General features: G+C 36.2%; 1 protein-coding gene across 4 annotated transcripts in view; it reads right to left on the bottom strand.

Annotated features, from left to right (window-relative positions):
- The window catches only part of LOC141411449 (uncharacterized), a 146806-nt gene that overhangs the window by 51358 nt on the left and 73717 nt on the right, over positions 1-21731 (bottom strand). For 3 of the 4 annotated variants that reach the window (XR_012436198.1, XR_012436200.1, XM_074043222.1), the window contains one exon: positions 7404-7504. Coding sequence is in view for 2 of the 4 variants with exons in the window: in XM_074043222.1 (XP_073899323.1) it covers positions 7404-7504 (101 nt within the window). In the remaining 2 variants the exon portion in view is untranslated. Of the gene's footprint in view, positions 1-7403; positions 7505-18856; positions 19041-21731 lie in introns of those variants that run through there. The other variant, XM_074043229.1, reaches the window with a different exon arrangement.

Raw genomic sequence — 21731 nt, 5'->3', positions numbered from 1 at the left:
AGAACAGAAGCAGGCTGACTCTACCATACTCAGTTCTTGTCAGAACACCGGATACAAGTCATGGCTTGTGAAGGACTCTGCACTTAACAATTTCAAAAATAAGGCAAGAAAAGTAAGCCACACACTGGGCTGCATCCCAACACATTGACAGGCCTCACTTCAGTGGCAAAGCAAAAACATTCTTCCTGCAACTTTGCAGCAAATGCCATTGTTTTCCTTTCTATAGAATTGTGTCTGAGACAAGGAGTTTTCCATTTAGTAGAGAAAGGAGCACTTTTAAACTGTCCATGTCAATGCCTAGTCCAATAACATAATATGACATATGCTCTTTATAATACATTCTTTCTATAATATATTCCCTTCCCTATAATATACTCCATATATAATCCCCCTAATACAGTTTCTCAAGACAAATGTATAATAATATTCCATTTAATGTTGGTTTTGTACATTTTAATATTTATTACACACCATATTTCAAAAAGAATGGGAGGCACCTCAAAACATGCACACATAGTGAAGAGGTCTGGTAGAGATGAACCAATTCAGGTTGTAATACACATGTGCATAGAAGCAATGGTAGGAATCTCTCTGTATAGCTATCTTTATCTCAAGCTAGCAAAACTGCTGTGTCTTTCTTATTATCGCTTGTGTCTTCTCTTCAACAAAATTGGAGAAGAGGGCAGAACAGGTTATGCCTGGAAACGAGGGAGGTGAGGGCAGAGGGAGAAGATGGGGGGGTAGGTGGGCAGAGAGGAAGAAATGGCCCAAACAATGTATGCACATATGAATAAATGAATAAACAATAAGAAAACATGTAAACAATTTACATTGTACAAAAGATTATAAGTTTTTATCTAATTCAAAGAAAATAGGTAGGAAAGGAAAATGGAAGCAGAGAGAAGTTATGTTCCTAATATATGCACTTTAAAGCTCTTTATTCTTGAGCTAGAAGTGTGGCTTAAGCAGTAAAGCATCTGCCTCACAAGTGTATAAGCTCTGAGTTCAAACCCTAGTACTACCAAAAAATAAACAAAAACTTTTTTATTCTTTCTACAATTCATGTTCTAGAAAGAATTCATTTTCTCACTTGACCCTTGACATAGCCTTGTAAAATAGGAAAGCCAGGCATCTATTGCATAGATGCATAGATGAGGAAACTGAGACACAATGAACTTGAATGATGTCAAAAAGACAGAACTAGTCAAAAAAAAAAAAAGTAAATGCTGGGGCCAGATCTACAGTCCCCTAATTGCCTGTCCAGAGCTCAGTGAATCCTAATGCCCAAGTCACTCACTAGGGAGAGATCCCAGGGGAAGCAGAGATGTAAGTGAGACACATCTTGGCCCACTTGATTCTCTTTTGGCCTATCTTCAGGCATCCTTCAAAGCCCTCTTGATGTTTTTCAACTGCCTAGAGTCCCTTGTCAGTTCTTCTGCCCTACTCTATTCCCAAACCCACCTCTACCTAGACTTCCACTTGGATTTGCCTCCTTGAACCACATAAACCTCTCCTATGCCATGAAAATCACCCAATACCACAGCTTCCGGGCCTATCAGTATCAATTCTTTACTAGTAAGTGCTAGCTAAACATGTACATGCAGGATTAGACATAGGTATATTCATAAAGTCATAAGCCAAGGGTGATGATTATACACAATGATATTTTGGTCTCAGTAGAATGAAGACTTTCAACAATAAGCCTGTCCAAAACCAGAGTGGACTGCTTGGGTAAGGGAAGGTATGCATGGACTGTGGGCTCCAATTTCTACAGTGGCTCTGGCACAGCCTCAATAACTAATATTGATACTCAATACTCAATATCTACTAGTTGGTTTATATTCTTTTAACCTTGCTTCGAAATCCTTCAGTCTTTGATTCCAAGGGACTCTGTGTTGATGTACCATAATAGCCCTTCCTTATTCCTCTCCCACAACTCTTTCACAAGAGCCTTTTGGAGTTAATTCCCTCAAGGAATAAGGTGACTGCATGAGAGCAAATTTCCCAGGCCTGCTGGGAAGCGGGGTCAGAGACTTGAACAACCTTAAATTATACCATAGAAGGAGTCCTCAAGCCCATATAACCTTGCTTCCTGGGATAACCTCATTTGGTTGATAGGTTCTTTTCAATGCTTCTCTTTTTTAGGTAAAGGTTTTCACTAAAATCACTGAATTGTATCTTTATTTTTTAAAAGCATTTTGTAGTGAATTTGAATGCTGGGCAACTTGTTAGCATTAAAACAACCTTACTTTTTAGTCTACTCTGATCTCACAGTGGTTGTATCCACCAAGAACAGCAGTGACACAGGAATAGAAAGAGGGGAGAAAATGAGCAATCCTCAGCCTGATCACCTCCTCCCAAATGGGCCAATTTCAGCATTTTTAAGGTAATCTGGGTTAACAGTGCTATTCCTAAAATGACCATGAAGCAGAGCAAGGCATGATCTTAGAACACAGATAAGATCACCAAAGGCTGGCACAGGCTCTGTGTTTCACATTGCCCCAGACAAGCTGAAGGCATGTCCCTGCCTCCTCACCATATTCTCCTCAACCCCACTGTCATTTGTGCCAACAAACACATGAGTGGAACACCTGCTTTGTGCTAAGTCTGTGGTGGACACTGCCTTTAAGAAGCTTATGGTATTATAGAAATAGAAAAATATGAATTTTTTATGCTGCACCTTGTTCAGAACAGAGGAAAAAGCAAGGAAACAAAACGAAATGAGGCCAATACAAAAATGCAAACCACTGAATAGCTAAAGAAAATGTGACATGTTCACACATTGGCATACTTTTCAGTCAAGGAAGGAAGGCAAGGCATGGTGGCTCAAGCCTGTAATCCTACCTACTTGGGAGGTAGCAATCAAGAGAATTTAGGTTCCATGCTAGTCCTGGCAAAAAGTTTGCAAGACCCCCATCTCAACCAATATCTGGGTGTGGTGGTGTGCTTGTAATCCCTGGTGGTAAATTCAAGGTCCTAAATTCAAATTCCAGTACCAATAAAAAAAGAAGGAAATCCTGACACATGCTATATATACTATGGAAGAAACATGAGACATTATGCTAAGTGAAGTAAGCCAATCACAAAAAGACAAACATTACATCATTCCATATGTATGGCATTCCTATAGCAGTTAAATTCACAGAGACAGAAACTTAAATGGTGGTCTTCACATGCTGGGGAAAGAAGGAATGAGGAGTTACTGTTAGCAGGCATGGAGCTTTAGTTTGGGAAAATGAAAAGGTCTGGAGATGGATGATGGTAATGGTTGCACAGCGGTATGAACGTACTTGATGCCACTGAACTGTACTCTTAGAAGCAGTTAAAATGATCAGTTTTATGTATATTTTATCACAATAAAAAGACACTGGAGTTCAAAGGCTTAGTGTTTTTAAAAAGAATGTAAAATATCTCATTCATTCTTTTTTATAATAATTGCAAGTTAAGATGCTAATATTCTAATATTTTAGATATGGTATGTTAAATAAAACATGCTATTAAATTTTTAGTGCAAACCAGAGAGGAAGAATTACAAAATCAAATAATTTCAGAAGGGTGTCAGTAGGTACATACACTTGTGAAGTGGAAAAGTAACGTTTGCAATGGGGAATAAATTTATTTGAAGCAATCAAGAGTCTATGTGCCTTGCCCTGAATAATTCAGATTAAAAATTTAAAAAACAGTACTTGAGGTGTGGCTTAAGTGGTAGAGCACTTGTATAGTAAGCATGAAGCCCTGAGTTCAAACCCCAGCATAATCAAGAAAGAGGAGGAGGAGGAGAAAATAGAAAAGAAGAACAACAACAAGAACAACAAGAAGAAGAAATCTCAGTTAAACAAATAACATGCAGTCTTGATGACCTGGAGGCAACAGGCAGTGGCACCTAGCATAGGATGTTACACATTCGCTAAGAAGATCAAATTTGACCTGAGCTCTCTAGCTGTTAATGTGAAAAGAAAAACTTAGCCAGGTGTGCATAGTTGACAGTGTTGTGAGATAAAAACACATAGCTATTCAAAGATACTTGTGCTACTGACACTAAGAAAGGAAAATTTTCTTTTGCAGGTTCCATGGGATAGTACTACAATATCATGAATAATAGAATCAGACAAGCTCCATGGGATTTTTCTTATCCTATTCCTTGTTTGAAACCCATTATTTCACAGAACAATGTCATCAAACAGTTCTGTTGGAGGCCAGTGACGCTGTGGGAGGCAAAGTAGTGCTGAGTGAGTGGCAGAAATGATGAGGGGTGAGTATCATTGGCATGCAAAGGAGGTGAACTTCTTGAGTGGTCAGCAATTGGGGAAAGGCTTTCTAAAGTTGGTGGGGCAGCAGCTGGGTGCTGGTGGCTCACTCCTATAATCCTAGCTACTCAGTATGCAGAGATCAGCAGGATCACAGTTTGAAGTCAGCCCCAGGCAAATAGTTTGTGAGATCCTATTTCAAAAATACCCAACACAAAAAATGACTGATGGAGTCAGAGCACCTATCTAGCAAGCACGAAACCCTGAGTACAAACCGTAGTACCTCCAAAAAAATTAAAGTTGGTGAGGCAGCAGATGGAGCTTTGGGAAAGGTAGAATTTAGATTAGCCTTCTGGGAACATAGTGGGCACTCAGAAAATACTTATTGCATGCATATGTAGATGTCTTAGTTCATTTGGGCTTCTATAACAAAATAGCTAATTTATAAGCAACAGAAATTTATTGCTCACAGTCTGGAGGCTGCTAAGTCCAAGTTAAAGTCCAAGAAAATTTAGACTCTGCTAAAGGATTGTTCTTTCCTTTGAGAAAGGTGTCTTCCAGCCTTCTAGCTGTGTCCTCAAATGACAGAAGGTACAAGGGAGCTCTCTGGAGCCTGTTTTACAAAGTCCCTAATCCCATTCTTAAGACTGAAGCCCTCATAACTTAATTACTTCCTGAAGGCTCCACCTCTTTATACTATCACATTGGGTATTAGGTTCCAACATATGAATTTGGGATGGGAGTCAAACATTCAGACGTTAGCAGCAGGGAATCAAAGACAGGCATTTTTAGTCAAAGTAAACCAGGCTCAAAAAGTTAGAGGTTGCATGTTTTCCCTCATATGTGGAAGCTACACTTATAAGTTAAATGTATATATGGATACATATATGATCATATATAGAAAAACATACATACATACATATATATAGTGAGAAAGAAAACAAAATTGTATTAGTGAGTCAGTCTTAGGGGACTATGGGAGGTGGGAAAGGAAAAGAAAATGTTAGAGAATAAAAAATGTTGAAACAACCTAGCTATACATGAATAGAATATAATGTACTATACTGTAAGCTATTGAATATTATGGGAGCATGGTGATAGATAAGAATAGGTAATTTGATTAAAGTATGATATATACAGGCCTGAAGTACCAAGGCAATCTTGGACTATCAATATATACTTTTAAAAAATGAAGGGTGGGAGGATAAAATAGGTCTTCTCTAGGGCTGGGTACCAGTGATAGGGAGGAGGGCATAAGGAAAGGATGAATGAGGGTAAATATTGTGGATGTATTTTGTATTCATATATGAAAATACAAGAATGAAACCTGTTGAAATTGTTCTAAGAAGGTGGGTGGGGGGGAAGAGGGAAAGCAATGGAGGGATAAATAATTAAGATGTATTATAAGCACATGCAAATATCACAATGTATCCCTAAGTACAGCTATTATATGCAAATAAATAAAAAATTCATAATAATAAAAGTTGAAAAATTACTCTCAAAACACACAGGCATTTCAAGGACAAAGGGGCAGAGACAATATTTTGGAGGGCAATCTCACTAGAAGATGTTAGTCAGAACTTTTTTAGTGATAAAAATCTTACCTGATTAAATAAAAAGGAACTATATTGAAAGCATATTGGAGAATTCCATATAACTAAAAAGAAGGAGTTGAACATCAAATATGATAAAGACAAGCAAATGTGGGTCCATGGTGGACACAGGGATGTACTTTCCAAGTTCTCTTTCACAGAGGGTTGTTTCCTAGATGCGGCTCCCAGATGTAGTTGGTACACAGCCTTCGAATGGCAGTTATTTTAGAATTTTCTTCAGCTGCAGAGAACTGCTTTGCCCATGAGCATGCCAATGGAAGGATAAATCTAATTAAGATGTACTGTAAGCACATGCAAGTCACATTCTAGTGACTGATCATTTTGGGATTGTAAAACTCAGACCATCTCAGTCCATTCAGAACAATTCCAATGAGTGGTTTATGCTCTAGAGCTCTTTGTGGGGTTGACCAAGTCTTATATAGACTTCATCTGTCCTTCTTCCTGAGTCTACTTCCTCCTTCTCTTTTCCATAAATCTTAGTCTCTAATAAATGTTCTGCACCCCAAACTCCATTTCAGGGTCTGCTTCCCTAAAACTGAATTTTTGACAGCCTAAGAAACATGTAGAATAAGGGACTCAAGGGCCATCAAGATGCTCCCTCTATCTCTCATCTCTCCTCTCTTTTCACTTATTTCTTCCACTTCAGATTTCCTTTATCCAAATATTAGGAAACTTAAACCTGAAGAGTTTCTGGTAGCTTAAGCCACAAAAGTGACCAGATTGCTATTGCTTTTTTTCTGATAAAAATGTTTGAATCCCAGGAATGAATTCTGTGAATAGCTGGGCTACAGCTGACTAACCAAATCAATTTTGGCCTGGATGTCAAGGCATTACAACTGGCCAGGCCTGGGTCAAACCTGTTGCTAAGGAATGGAATCACACAAGGCAGCCCCATAGATCCATGGGATTTGGGTGAGGGTTACTAAGCAAAAACATAACGATGATATACTCTATATTTTGGGGAGTACTAGCAATCAATTTTGAAAGATTAATTTGGGGTTTTATTTATTCACTTATTTTTTATTTTGTAATTCTAGGGGTAGAACCCAGGGCTTCACACACATAAGGCAAGTGCTCTACCACTGAGCCCCCATTCTTAGTCAGTCAATGTCAGTGTAAGAGATACATCTTTACCTAGTTCATTGGTTTTCAAACATGTAAAGCAACAGGACTCTGTTTCAAACTTACTTGGGAACACAAATATAATTAGCAGGTGTCAGTGGAACCATTGATTTGTGATAGAATAAAGGGCTCAGAATCCCAGTCTCTTATCCTTTTCAAATTACATTTCCCAGAAACCAATAAATCATATTGTTCATTCATTCAACAAATATTCACTGTATGCTTATTCTGCCTCAGTCATTGTGCTAGGTTCTAAAAAGACAATGTCTGAATAGAAGTAAATACAATGCCTATTTCTGGAGCATACTAAGCATGGTCCTCAGGTATAGTTTAAAATCCACTGTTCTAGATAACTTGGTGGGGTTAGGGAGATGAAAAATAAAGAATTGGGAGAGAAGAGTAATGCTTTGGAAATACTGACCTGATGTTTCTAGGTGTTGCCAACTTGATTTGGGGAAGACTGGTCATGTTGATTAATTGGAAAACCATTGAAATAGGTGACACCTGAAATGATGGTCTTAACTAGAGGAAAGGGAGAGGAAATAGAAAGGAAGGGAAGATACAAGGATAATGTAAGAAAAATTGATGAGTCTTGATGACAACCTCTTAATGGATCTGGATAGTGTCTATTAATGTAAGATATTAAAATAAACCCATGTACATTTATAGGTATTAGCTCCCACCCACACTTTTCCAGCTCAATCAAATGTGCAATATATTTCAATCCACACTGTTGCTCTTACATATTAATCATTCACGCATTCTTGATAGCCTATTGCAGTTCCATTCTTTCAGCACTCTGACCACTTGCACATATTTCTCATAGTTCCAAGTAAAACACTCTGTTGACTGATAGCAGCCCATATCATTCCTCATGTCCTCTTTGGACAAAAATGTAATAAGTATTGAATTCCTGAGAATTTAAGTTCAACTGATATCAAATATGCCTGCAGCCAAAATAATGTTCTCTAACTTCTTAGGGACTTATTTTGTGTCATATGAAAAAAAATTTAATTCTCCTTTTACATGTGTCAAGTTTATCAATAGATCATTGTGTAAGTCTATGAAAGAAAGTCCATTTTATGACCTTCACAATGACTTGGTATTTTTTAAGCATCTTTTGGGCTAAAGATACTTCCACAACTATTCCTTTATATATTCATTTTGCAATTTAGATTTTCTAGGAAATTTGCAAGATTACCACTAGAAACATCTTATGAATCTTTGCTTCAGTGTCCAACCCATTCACATTTCACAGTTGAGATGAACTAATGAGACTGTATCAGTTCATTACCAGCCACAGAAATCCCACATAGAAGAGCTGATACTTTTTTTCCAAAAATTTATGAACAATCAGCACGGCTTTCCCCCATTGTAGCCCTGTATTCGAACATTACATTCTATTTATACTTATAAGTTTCCACCTTATCTTTATCACATCTCTTTGTACACACTATACAGTCCTTGCTGGGCTGATAGGTGGTTGGAATGTCCCTTCTCCCTATCTTCATACTCATGGAAGATATTGCCAATAGAGCCCTACACACTCTTCCACTGTGCCCAGATAAACATCTCAACCCAGCACTATAGGCAGCTATGCTCAGTCAGTTAGTGTTAACATAAACATAAAATCCTTTTGCTATCCAAGCCTAGCAATGACCCTTTAAAAGCAAAGGGCACAAAACTGAAGACCAGACTCCAGCACTGGGCTTGACACTGAGTCCAGAATAGTCATAATTCTAGTTTCATTCTGGAGCATAAATTATCATCAATACTTCCTTCCCTAGGTTCCCATTACCTGCCATGCTTTTACAAATAACAAGGTGGAGTGGAGGCATCCAGGGGAGTTCATATTTTACTACTGTAAAATATGGCAAACGAGGCCTGCTTTACAGGATGGTCATAAGGATTAATGAGGCAATGCAAGTAGATTGAACAAATCCTTTGATACATTTTCTAGTCTCCCTTTTTTCTTCTTTCTTGTCCATGTATAACCTAGGACTTTTTTTTCTAGGTCTAGATCAATCAAAAGAATTGATAAAAAAAAATTGTAAATCACTCCTGAAAGACTTTTAAAAGACATCTTTTTTTTTTTTTTTGGTTAAGTCAGCATTACAAAGGCATCTGTTTTCTATAAATTAATTTAGAAACTTAATACTATAGCCAGACTATAAAAGGGAAAACTTTTGGCATAGTTCAATTGCATATTGGCCAGGTTGCTATGCACTGACTCACTCTCTCTCTCTCTCTCTCTCCATGCTGGAGAGACCAAAGTTAACACTCTCTAATCTCCAATTAAGTCAGGCAGTCTTCTCCCTCTTCTCTCCCTTATCGCTCTCTGACCATCAAGGAGGAGGAAACCTGTTAACCAAGACATACAGGCTCGGAGATGTGACACCAGCAAACCAGAAGCACCTATCATAGGACCTGTGTTTTGTTGTGCACTCAAACTGAGCCCCTGAACATCCCTTTAAAAAGTGGACATTTTCTCTCAGAAGTGGGACAACAGAGCTTTTAGGCATTGATTCTCCCTGTCCTTCTCTTCATCTGATGAATAATAAACCTTATTTCCTTTTCCTCAAAAACCTTGGTCTTGTTATTTGTGAACTGGCATGGAGGCCAGGAGACTGGCCTTCCAATAGCAATACAATTCCAGTGTAAATACCAACAAGCTACTTTATAAAGCTATACAAGTTGGCAGCAAAGTTTACTTGGAGAAACAAACATGGAAAAATAAATAAGAAACACTGAAAAAGTAAGACTATAAGAGATAACTAGCCTTGCTAGATGTTAAAACAAATATAAAGCTTCCATCATTAAAATTATTTGGTATTGGTGCCTAAATAGAGATAGCAGTGAAATTGAATAGAAAGTCCCAAAACATTGTGCTTAGGAAACAAATCAGATCACTGGGATAATGAAGGAAGCTCTTTAATAAATAGGTCTAGAACAATGGGGTAGCTGTTTGAAGGAAGATAAAATTATATACATATTTCACATCATCATGTGTATAAACTCCAAATGGATTAGAGATCTAAATATAAAAGATGGTAGAAGAAACCATAGTTGAACTCCTCTTGAACCTTAGTATAGAAAAAAGCTTTCTAAGAGTGCTTCAAAATCCAGAGAAAATTAAAAACAAGATTGCTAATTTTACTACATAAAAATTTAAAAACATTTTACATAACAAAAGCACACAGGGTTAACAGTCTTAACATACTAATCTCTGTAAGTATGAGAAATGGTGTTTCTTTAATCTTCCTATTTCTTCCTTGCTCGGTTTTGTTATTCTGGTTGTTTTTGTTTGTTTGTTTGTTTTTTGTAGTACTAGGGTTTTGAACTAAGGGCCTATACCTTGAGCCACTCTGCTGGCTCTTTTTTGTGATGGTTTTTTTCGAGATAGGGTCTCACAAACTACTTTCCTGGGCTGGCTTCAAACCAAGTTCCTCCTGAGTTGCAGGATTACAGTTGTGAGCCACCAGTGGCTGGCTGAGATTTTTTTTTTTACAATTATAATTCAGAATGTTTTTTTCTCATGATATATAATTCATATATCATACAATTAATATGCTTTTAATAAAATATTTTTAAAAGAAGGAAGCAGTATGTTGCAATATGTATGAACCTTGAGGATATTCTGTTAAGTGAAAGAAGCCAGATCCAGAACTCATACACTCCATGATTCCATTTATGTGAAATAGGCAGAGCAAGGAAACTCATGGAGACAGAAATCAGACTGGTGGTTGACAGATGCAAAGGTTGAGGGGGACTGAGAGGTGACTACTGTTCAGAGAAACAGGGTTTCTGTGGGGATGGCTGCACAGCTACTCCATTGTCCAGAACTCACATGGTAGATCTAGTGTTTTAAAGAACCTCCACACTGGTTTCCACAGTAGATGCACTAATTTATATTCTCACCAAAAGTATATAAAGGTTCCTTTCTCTCCACATTCGTGCCACCATTTGTTATTTTGTTTTGATTTTTGATAATATCTGGGGTGATACAGAATCTTAATATAGTTTTGATTTAAATTTCCCAGATGGCTAAAGATGTTGAACATTTTTTCATGCATTTATTGGCAATTTGTACTTCTTTTGAGAACTGTCTATTCAGGTTATTTCCTCATTTTTGTTTTTTGTTTTTTAGTTCTTTATATGTTATACATTATATTAATTTATTTTATATATCTTAGTTCTCCCATTTTGTGAGTGGTAGCTTCATTTTGTTGATTTTGTTAGCTGTGCAGCAGTTTTTTAATTTGATGCAATCCCATTTGTCAATTTTTGGGTTTGTTTCCTTATCTATTGAAGTCCTATCCAGAAAATCATTGCCTGCACCAATATCTTGAAGTGTTCCCTCTATATTTTCTTCTAGTAGCATTAAAATTACAGGTCTTACATTAAAATCTTTGATCCATTTTGCATTGATTTTTGTACAGTGAGAGGTTGAAGGCTAGTTTTAATTTTTTACATGTGGATATCCAGTTTTCCCAGCACCATTTGTTGAAGAGGCAGTACTTTCTCCAATGCATGTTTTCAGCACCTTTGTCAAGAATCAGTTGACTGAAAATGTGTGGATATATTTCTGAGTCCTCTATTTTCTTTCAGTGGTCTACATGCTCATTTTAATGCCTATAACATGCTGTTTTTGTTATTTTGCCCCTGTAGTATGATTTGAAATCAAGTATTGTGAAGCCTCCTGCATTGGGGAGATTGTGTCTTGATAAGATACTGTGAAGCTAAGGAAAAAGAACTGGGAATAAATAATATTATTTGATTAGATTTTTAATCTGTAGAAAAAAAAGCACCCATATCACTATAATGATATAATAAATAATCAAATAAAGAAATGAGGGAAAGTAATAGATTTCCTCACAACAAATTCTAATTGATAAACACAGAAGGAAAGGGAGAAATACTGACTAACCATTAGGAAAACATTACAATAATAATTGCTACAGACAAGACCCATTGATGGATGCCAAAGTTACTGGGCAAAATCTTGAGAACAAATAGAATTTGCATAGACTGGAAGCATCTCACCCAAGGTATCTATCAATTAAAAAGGGAACAGCAACAACTTTATAGTGAAGACACTGGGCAGACACCACTTTAACCAACTGATCGAGGTAGACATCACCAGAAATAAGAAATGTTGATGTCATGAACTCAATATGATACACTAAGGAAGTTACAAAAGAATTTTTGTGTTATTTTCACCAAAACCACACAACCTCAATCTAGTCATGAGGAAAACATCAGACAAATTCATATGAGTGACATTCTGCAAAGTAAGTGACCAGTCTTTATCAAAAACATGAATATCACATAAAATAAGGAACTGTTATAGACTGGAACACAGGAAGAAAATAACTAAATACAACATGGAGTCATCACTAGCCTTCAGAACAGGAAAAGGATGTTATTAGAAAAATTGGTGAAACTCATCACGAGTATGTAGTTTAGTTCCAGTATAGTACTGATGTTAACACCCCATTCTTCATCTTTATATTATGGTTATATAAGATGCTAACTTTAAGGAACATAGAGTAAGAGATAGGAGGTAATTCTGCAATACTTTTCTATCTACTCTACAAGTCTAAAATTAGTTTAAAATAAAAAAATTCTTTTTTAAAAGACCTTAACAGGCGGCTGAGAGGACCTCTGTGTCTTATAATGTTAGGAACCCCCAGCAGAGCAGCTGTAGCAATCCTTGAGTCTGTAGCCTTTTGTGCCTATGTTCACACAAACAGCTAAAGCCCGGGCCTGCCATGTTTCAAGAACATTACCTCAATTCTAGTGGTGAGAATGAAATACTTACAGAGCTCTAGGGTACCCATTTACCGTTCAGCCTCCTCACTAACCTTGAATAATACTAAGAACCTCATAGTTACTTATTCATAATGAATGACCATCTGATTGAGCTAAAATTTCACTGCAGAAAGACTGTCTAAGGAAATGTGAAAAGTAAAGGCAAGTTTAGCTTATTTTGTTAAGGGAAAAAATATGTGTATTGCAGAATTATTTATAATAGCCTATGTGTAAGAAGTCAATGTCCACATTTAGGGAACTGGTTAATAACTTATGATAGATCCATACTTTAAAACTTCCAAAGAATAATTAAAACTAGCATTGTAGACTATTTAATGATATTCCAGATCATGTTGCCGAAAGTTAAAGAGGTGATCTATCAATCTACTAAAAGAGATAATAAGACTGAGGGAGGGAAAGTTTGGGAAAACTTTCTCTACAATGTTAATAATAATGTCACTGATTGAAGAACTTATATCCTTTTCTACAAAAAAATGCTATTTTTAAAACAAAGCAGCATGAAGTAAATATGCCTACATCCTTCTCCGAACTCACCCTGCAATAATAAGGTAAGGCAATTCGGGGACCTGGCTCAAATGGTGGAGCGCTTACAAGGCTGTGAGTTCAATCCTCAATACTACCAAAAACAAAAAAAGAAAGAAAGAAAAAGAAAAAGGAGGAAGGCACTTACAAATGCAAACTCTGTCTTTCACAAAATTAGGAAATAGCTATAAATTGGAACCACAGTATAGTATGTGAGAAAGTGGCTGCCCAATGCAGAGATGCAGAGACCAGGACAGAGGCTCACAGAACAATAGAGGATCCATCTGAAAATGTAGAGTTCAGGCAAAGCCTGTAGAACACCTGTTTTCCTAAAAAATAATAAACTCAAGAAGAGCAACTACCAATCTCTTGTTTAAACAACAATATTGGAGTCTGTAGGCTTATGAGAACATCACTGGTTCTCTTTTGGCATCTCAGGTAAATAGGAAAGCTGGGGCTACAAACAGAATCAAATAGATGTGACATCTCAATAGAAAGCAACCTGTTGGCAAGATGAGGCGGGATGAGAAAGACTCTGAATACAAGCTAACACCTTTGTTGAACAGTGAAAATATAAAGGCAAAACAATTCTCTTGCACACTCACAGACCACGTGCACACAACCCTGTGTCATAAAGTCTTACTACATTTTAGTTAAAATTAAGCTCAACTGTGAAACAGAAAACCCCAAAAGACTTTAGAATGATAGACAATTATTTTCTTGCATTTAAAAGAATTTCATTTATAAATAGGATTTGTATAGTGGCTTTATCTTGTCACTAGGAAACCAGGCTCCAAACTTTTTGGTGCAATACCCTCTATACATGACTTCCATCTTCAAGGAAGATGGTGACGTCCATGTGGTGACATGGTTTTAGGTGACTTTTGGAGCACCAGCCATTACATCTGTATTCCAGGCTGCAGGGATGAGGAGGATGACCCCATGTTCCTCCCACTCTTAAGGAAATGAGCCAGAAGTCCCAATCAACAATTTGGCTTTAGAGATTGGACAGAGTTTAGTAATATGACCACGAATAGCTACAAAGACTGCTGGGAATTTTAGGATTTTTAGCAGGGTACAATGACAATAAAGAGAACTGCTTTCTTATTGTTATAAAAGAACAGAGAAATTGATATAGGAAAATGTAATTAGCAGTCCCTGACATGGCCATGAACCAGAGAGAATTATTAACAAGATCACAACCCTGTCCTTTCTCCTGTAAATAGCTTGTCAAAAAGGACTTTTCTCATTCAAAGATAAGTAGTGATAAAAAAGGAAGCAGTACACTAACTATACAAATATATTATAAGAAAACACAGGAAAGACACAGACAAAACTAATGGCACATGGAAACAAATATTTACAAAACAAAAATGTTGCTTCTAGTAGATAAAATCATGATCAAATGTTGTCATATAATGCAAGAATTTAATAAAATGTTTAACAATCTCAAAGCAGAAATAAAGCAGTCAAGGAAAGGATGAATATATATTACTGAAAATTCCGTAAGGTATACAGAATTCAGGATTAAAAGCGTGAGCAAAATAAATTAAAAAAAAATTGAGACAGGCAATGTCTCAAATCTCTGTGCAGTCCAGGCTAGCCTTGAGCTTGAGGTTCTCCTTCCTCAGCCTCCCATTTGGTGGAATTACAACCATTTATCACCATGCCTAGCTAAAATAAAGATAAAAAAAGAGCTAGGAAAGCTCATCAAAGTTAAATGAAAATGTTGATAACTAGCATCCTTGGATTACAGGTATCAAATTCTATATTTAATCAAGATAACATCAAAAAAAACCAAACAATAATAACAAAAATAATTTGTAAAATATGCCAAGGCAAATTGTTCTAGAACAATTGCAACCAAAATAAAGCACAGAACTTGCTAGATTTCAGAGGTAAACAAAGAATCCTTTGGCTACCCAAGCAAAAAGGTCATATGACTAATGTGAGTAATAAAAGGATGGCTGGGAATCAAGTGGACCATTGGCATCTCCACAGCATCATTTAACCCTAGAAGACAGAGGAGCAATGCCTACAAATACCTTGCAGTGCAAGAATTTTGACTAGCTAAATTTGAGGTCAGAAAACTTTTAAATTAAAAGACAGATGGTAAATGTTTTCAGCTTTGTGGATCATACCATCTCTTGAAATTACTCAATTCTGCTGTTTTTTTTTTTTTTTTTTTTGCCTGAAAGCGGCCATAGATAATATATAAATGAATGGGCATGATTATATTCTAATAAACCTTTATTTATAAAAACAGGATGCCTTCTAGATTTGGACTACTGGGCATAATTTGCTGTTCCCTGGGCTAAACAATCACTCAAGTATAAAGGCAAAAAGGAAATATTTTCAAAATTGTGAACTTCAAGGGGATGTAATTCATATAATCTAAAATATTAGAAGACAAACTTCAGATAAATGAAGATTCTGAACCAAAAATACTGGCAAGAAATAATAAGCTAAAATGTGCTATAGTACCTGGAGAACAGAAAAAGAGGCATACCTTCCGGCTCCTTTGGCAGCAAGTGCCTTAAAGGCCCCATGACGTGAATGGATAATTCAAGAAACCAAGACATCTGTTGGAAGCCACAAAAATTATGATCGGTTCTAAATAAAGAAGCTGATGTCACTTTCACAGAGCCCTTTTAAAAACATCTAGCGATTCCCAGGGATATTTGGATTGTTAACCTACAGTGACAGCTGAAGGAAAAAGGCCTCAATATTCTCAGATATAAAATGAAGAGGATGAATTTAGTCAGAAGTTCCTCAGTCCCTTCTGCCTCATTAGAATCACCTGAGGCATTTTTTAAAATGCCTATTCCTGGGTTCCATCTCAGATCACTTAAATTAGAATTCCTGGAGACAGGGAAGATGGTACTTTTTAAGCTCCCCAAGTATTCAGACATGCAGCCAAGGGGGAAGAACCACCGAGTTAGGTGGTTTTTAAGGTGCTTACTAATTCATATTTTCTATAAATCTAAATGTACATTTAAAGAACTGTCTAAGCTTAGACATTTGAAAATGGCACATTAAAAAAGTTAAACTACCTAAATTTTGGAAGTGTATTTCTATAACAGAACTTTGAGCACAATTCTAGTTCAAATCACAGGGCTCCTAAAGAAAATCCAAAGATTTAATGTCATCCTAATGTAAAGAAACTGGTAATCATTCATGAGTAAGGAAAAAGGGGGGTTTTCCTCTGGTAATATAATTAATTCCTTATTTTAAAAAGAAAAGTAACACTGGTAAATAAGTTGTAAAATATCAAAAATTTTTAAAAGTCTAAGTTCCTTGGGATGGTGTTTGTTTGCTTTTAAAAAGCATCTCAATCTAATCTCTATTTTTTAAGTGGTTCATTTCCAAAAATAATCAAAATTAAAGCACGATATTTAAAAACATGAAGAGAAATAAATTAATCTCAATAGAGAAACAAAATTGCTTCCTAGAGAAACTAGAAAATCACTAATGACTAGAATAACAACAGTTCTATCTTGCTGGAATTGGGCAATCCTGATGTGAACCGGTTATTCCAAAGTACTTATTAAATGAGAATAAATTCCCTTTCTTTTTTCTTTTTTGGTGGCCCTGGGGTTTTAACCCAGGGCCTCATGCTTGCTAGGCAGGCACTCTAACACTTGAGCCACTCTACCAGCCCTGCTTTGTCAATCTGAATTATTATTATTATTATTATTTTTTTTTTTTGCAGTACTAGGGCTTGCACTCAGGGCCTCATTCTTGCTAGGCAAGTGCTCTACCACTTGAACCACTCTGCAAGCCCAATATTGTAAAAACTTTTATAAATGCCACAGTGTACCCCTACCCAGCACAACAGTAAAAACAAATAAATACATATATTGTATTTATACATATATTATATGTTATATGATACAAAAAACTGAACTCTTTGTGAAGTGATATTGCAGAAGAATATTAAAGATACTAACGATATACCACTAATTAAAAGAAGCAGGTTACAAAACAGTATGGCTTTGCTTTTTATACATAAAAGTTTATCCATTTGTGCATTTGTATACAGGAATAAATACAGCAAGATAATAAAAAAAAAACCAAGGTAATTATCAATAGTGCTTACTTTCTCTCTCAAGCATTTTTCAAGTACAGACAAAATTACTACATAGCAACTCTACCATAGATGTTAACAATAGTGAATAAGTCCTGCCTCTATAAGAATAGATATAGATTTCCAGGCTTGGAAATATATTAATCATAAATATTGGATCCTCACAAAAGAAAACTGAATCTTTATAGGAGTATGTGATTGGGAACCTACCTTGGTCTATAGTGTGTGAGGTAGAGCTCATACATGTGATAAAATCAACAATTAATATTTTCATGTGGGGATGCCAGGGAGATATTGAAGGATAGATACTAGAAAATCAAATTGAAATTATTGGTGATGAGATCAAAGGAGTTGGATGGGAATCAGAAAGGACTTGTTAGGATGCTAAAAGAAAAGCAAATTCAAGTATCAAGAGTCCCACAAACCAAATCTGGTCAGGAGTAAAAAGTGAAATAAGAAGTCCGAGACAGGAGTCTAGCGGGGGTGGTGTTTGGTATTAGACAATTTTGCCAAGGAATTTTCTCCTGTTTCTTCCAGCCTCTTTTTAAAAAATTTCTTATTCATTTATTCACATGTGCATACATTGTTTGGGTCATTTCTCCCCCATGTTCCTGGTCCCCTCCCTCTCCCCACCATCCCCCTTGCTTCCAGGCAGAAACTGTTCTGCTCTTTTCTCCAGTTTTGTTGAAGAGAAGACATAAGTAATAATAAGAAAGACAAAGCGTTTTTCTCGTTGAGATAAGGTCAGCTATACAGAGAGATTCCTAGCATTGCTTCCATGTACTAATGTGTTACGACCCAGTTGATTCATCTCTACCTGACCTTTTCACTAGTTCCTGATCCCCTTCCCATATTGACCTCTGTCGCTTTAAGGTTTCTGTATTAGCTCCTCTGCAATGGGGACATCAAACACTTTCATGTTTTGGGTTTCCTACCTATCCTCGTATCTCCCATATGTGCTCTCCCCTTGTGATGTGACCCAAGTCCAGCAACATTGCTGTATTTGCCCTGGATCTAAAGTCCGCATATGAGGGAGAACATAGGATTTTTGGTCTTCTAAGCTGGCTAACCTCGCTCAGAATGATGTTCTCCAGTTCCATCCATTCACTTGAGAGTAATAAAATCTCATTCTTCTTCATGGCTGAGTAAAATTCCATTGTGTATAAATACCACAATTTCTTAATCCATTCATCTGTAGTGTGGCATCTTGGCTATTTCCATAACTTGGCTATTGTGAATAGTGTCCAGCCTTTTATTGACCTGATCTCCCCACAAAGATATCTTAAATGTATTAAACACTCAAATAGAATTGTAATTTGTATACATTTTTAACTAAAGTCTATTCTTGCAAAGATTTCCCTAATTCAGACTTTTAACTAATTCAAACTGTTCAATTATTTTTTATTATCATATTATTTTTGTACTGGGGTACATTGTACATTTTAAAAAGTTCTTACAACATATTATAGTTGAACTCAATCAAACTGTTCAATTAAAAAAAAACTTTTCAAATCAGGAAGCCTGGTTTTCAAAGAAAACTAAGCAAAAGTCCAGTTGTCTTGAACTACTGTTATTCGATCTTCTAAAACTTTTAGGCATTAGGTGGAAAATTATCATCTGCAAAAAACACAAAGATTAAGTGTCAAATCAGTCAAATTAATCCCATCCAGAGCAATCCCAACGTCCATAGTGACCATGCCCTAAAAGTGCCCACTTTGCAAGCATGAAGCCCTGCATTCAAGCCCTAGTTCCATCAAAAAAATAATAATAATAAAAGTGAGTTATAACATTTATTCATTCAACAAATATTTATTCAGCGTCTGCTGTGCATATCACACTGTGCCTAGTTGGAAAATTACAGGGGTTTGTAAAAATGTGGAAAATGAATGACAGCAATAAATATTTCTATAATGGCAATGGAAAAACATCTCATAGGAGTCTTGATCTATTCTTTCTGAGTATGGTTAACTGCTTATGGCTCCTGTACAAAGCATTGACTCATTCACTAGTTTAGTAGCCTGCAACCCCACAGAAAACAGAGAGCAACACTTTGGCTCTTGGCTTCCCATGTGCTTCCCCTCCAGACCCTTAAAAGTCTTGCCTTCATATCTTATCCTAGGGTTTAATGAACCTTTTCCCTTCCAACAAATTCCACATTTGTATAAGCTAATTTCAGTTTGTTGCAAATAAACAATTTTCTGTTGACTAAGATAGATAACAATTTATGTTTGATGCAGATAAGCAGAAGTTTCTGGTGACTGCAACAGATAACAAAGGTGAATTTAACATTTTAATATAAGAAAGTGACAATAACTTTTTCCTGACATTTGATAAAATTCATGATAAGACTATAGCAACAAAAGGGAATTTCTTCTGCAAAGAAATGGATTAAATATAAAAGGAAGGGGAAAAGCCCAGAAATAAATAATGTATAATCTTGGTGAACATTCTCAACCTTGATACTAGTTTTATTACCACATCTTTTTTTTTCTAAAATATAGTGGGGAATAAAAAGTAAGTATACCAGTGCTACTAACAGGCAATATATTTATCCCAAGCTTATTACAATTAAAACCAAACTTGAAGCCATTAGTTGTGCCAAAAATGGCAGCTCTTGGGCTAAGGGTGTAGCTCAGTGGTAGAACATTTGGTTAGCATGTATGAGGCCCTTGATTAATCTCCAGCACTGGAAGAAAAACAAAACAAAACAAAGTAGAGATCCTTTGTCATCAATTGGAGTAATTGGGATCAGGTTGCCAAATTGATGCTTAGTTTTAAAGGAAAAGAATAACATTAGAGAAAATGCATAAGAAGGCAGAACTATCATCAACTTCTTTTCCCAAAAGTTGTGGTGTAATTCAGGATTCTTTATTCTTCTGGAAACACAGTATCCATCACAATACCCAAGTGTACTATTCAATATCTATGCCATCTGCACATCCAATTTCCTGCTCAGTCTCAGGAAACTAACCTGCAGAAAATAATGGACCACCTTCAGGACAAAACCGGCACAGAAAGAAGCTGGAGGTTCATGAGGAAACTCCACTCTTTTGACAGCTACTAGAAGACCCTTCCAGCTCACAGTAAAGCAGTTAAAAATTGTTTTACTTACTTTACTGACAATATTATCTTTTAAATACTAGAAGATACAGTAAAGATGCTGCTATTTTGGATCAACTTCTGTCTAACAGGAAGAGCTGAATAGTTACCATGTCATCCTGGAATCTGCAATAACAAAAGGAAATGTAGGGCAGGAGCTGATGGGTGCTGAAGATTTTAAGAAAGCAGATGTCAAAAACTTCAAAGGAAATGAGGGAGTTATAATGCAGAAGAGAAAGAGCTCAGACTACAGACTTGAGAAACACATAGGTTGGAAGCCTTTGTATGGTCCTACTAGTTGTGTGACATTGAACAAAGTATTTAACCTCTCAAAATCTCAGAGTTCTCCTTCATAAAGAAAGGACAGTAAAGAGAGCATGAATGGTCTAGGAGAATCACTTAACATCTTTAAGCTTTTTTTTTTTTAATGAGGAAAGCTAGAGAATATACCATGTAAGTTTATTGGAAGAATTAACTAAGAAAATATATTAAAATACTTAACACTGAGTTTGGCAAACAGCAACCTTTTTAAACACCCACACAATGATATATACATCATTTTAAGGACCTTAACATCCTAAGGAAGGAATAAGGGATTTTTGAAAGAAACTAGTCTGGTTAGCTCAGATTTAAAATGAATAAAAGATGGAATATAGAAAGATATGGCTAAGAATGTACACCAAAGGCTGTTAGCAACTTCTAAGAAGAGTTTTAAAAGGCTAGTTAGTGCTCCTAAAGAAATGGCACTATATTTCTAAAGACAAAAGGACTTTTTCACCAACACTTTGAGGGAAGAAGAAGAACAGAATTCAGACACTCTTTAAGAAGTGTTATGCAAACTTACTATATGAAAAAGAGAAGGCAGAGCTACATAACTTCTATTTGAGGTCTACATTTTCCAGAAGAATGGTCCTCTACTGAAAAGAAAAGAGAAAGCCGGACCAAGAAAGTATACATCACACGGTAGATTAGAAGACACAATTACTCTGTTACATGGATGAAATCTCCAGATCCATAGACTTGGTGATGTCTCACAGTGATCATTAATGCTATTGCTGAGCATAAAAAAACTTGTTATAACAATGAAGCTTTGAAATTACTCTGACAAAAGAAGCATATGGGGATGTAGAGAAATGCTCCCTTAAATAAATTGGTCATCTAGATCTTTATAGATTTATTGTGCTTTAAAAAGCACACGTGGTTTACTTT

This window comes from Castor canadensis, chromosome 1 (assembly GCF_047511655.1).
Source record: "Castor canadensis chromosome 1, mCasCan1.hap1v2, whole genome shotgun sequence".
NCBI classification, from domain to species: domain Eukaryota; kingdom Metazoa; phylum Chordata; class Mammalia; order Rodentia; family Castoridae; genus Castor; species Castor canadensis.
Note: the sequence above shows the minus strand (reverse complement) of the source record. Positions and strands in the feature narration are given on the sequence as shown.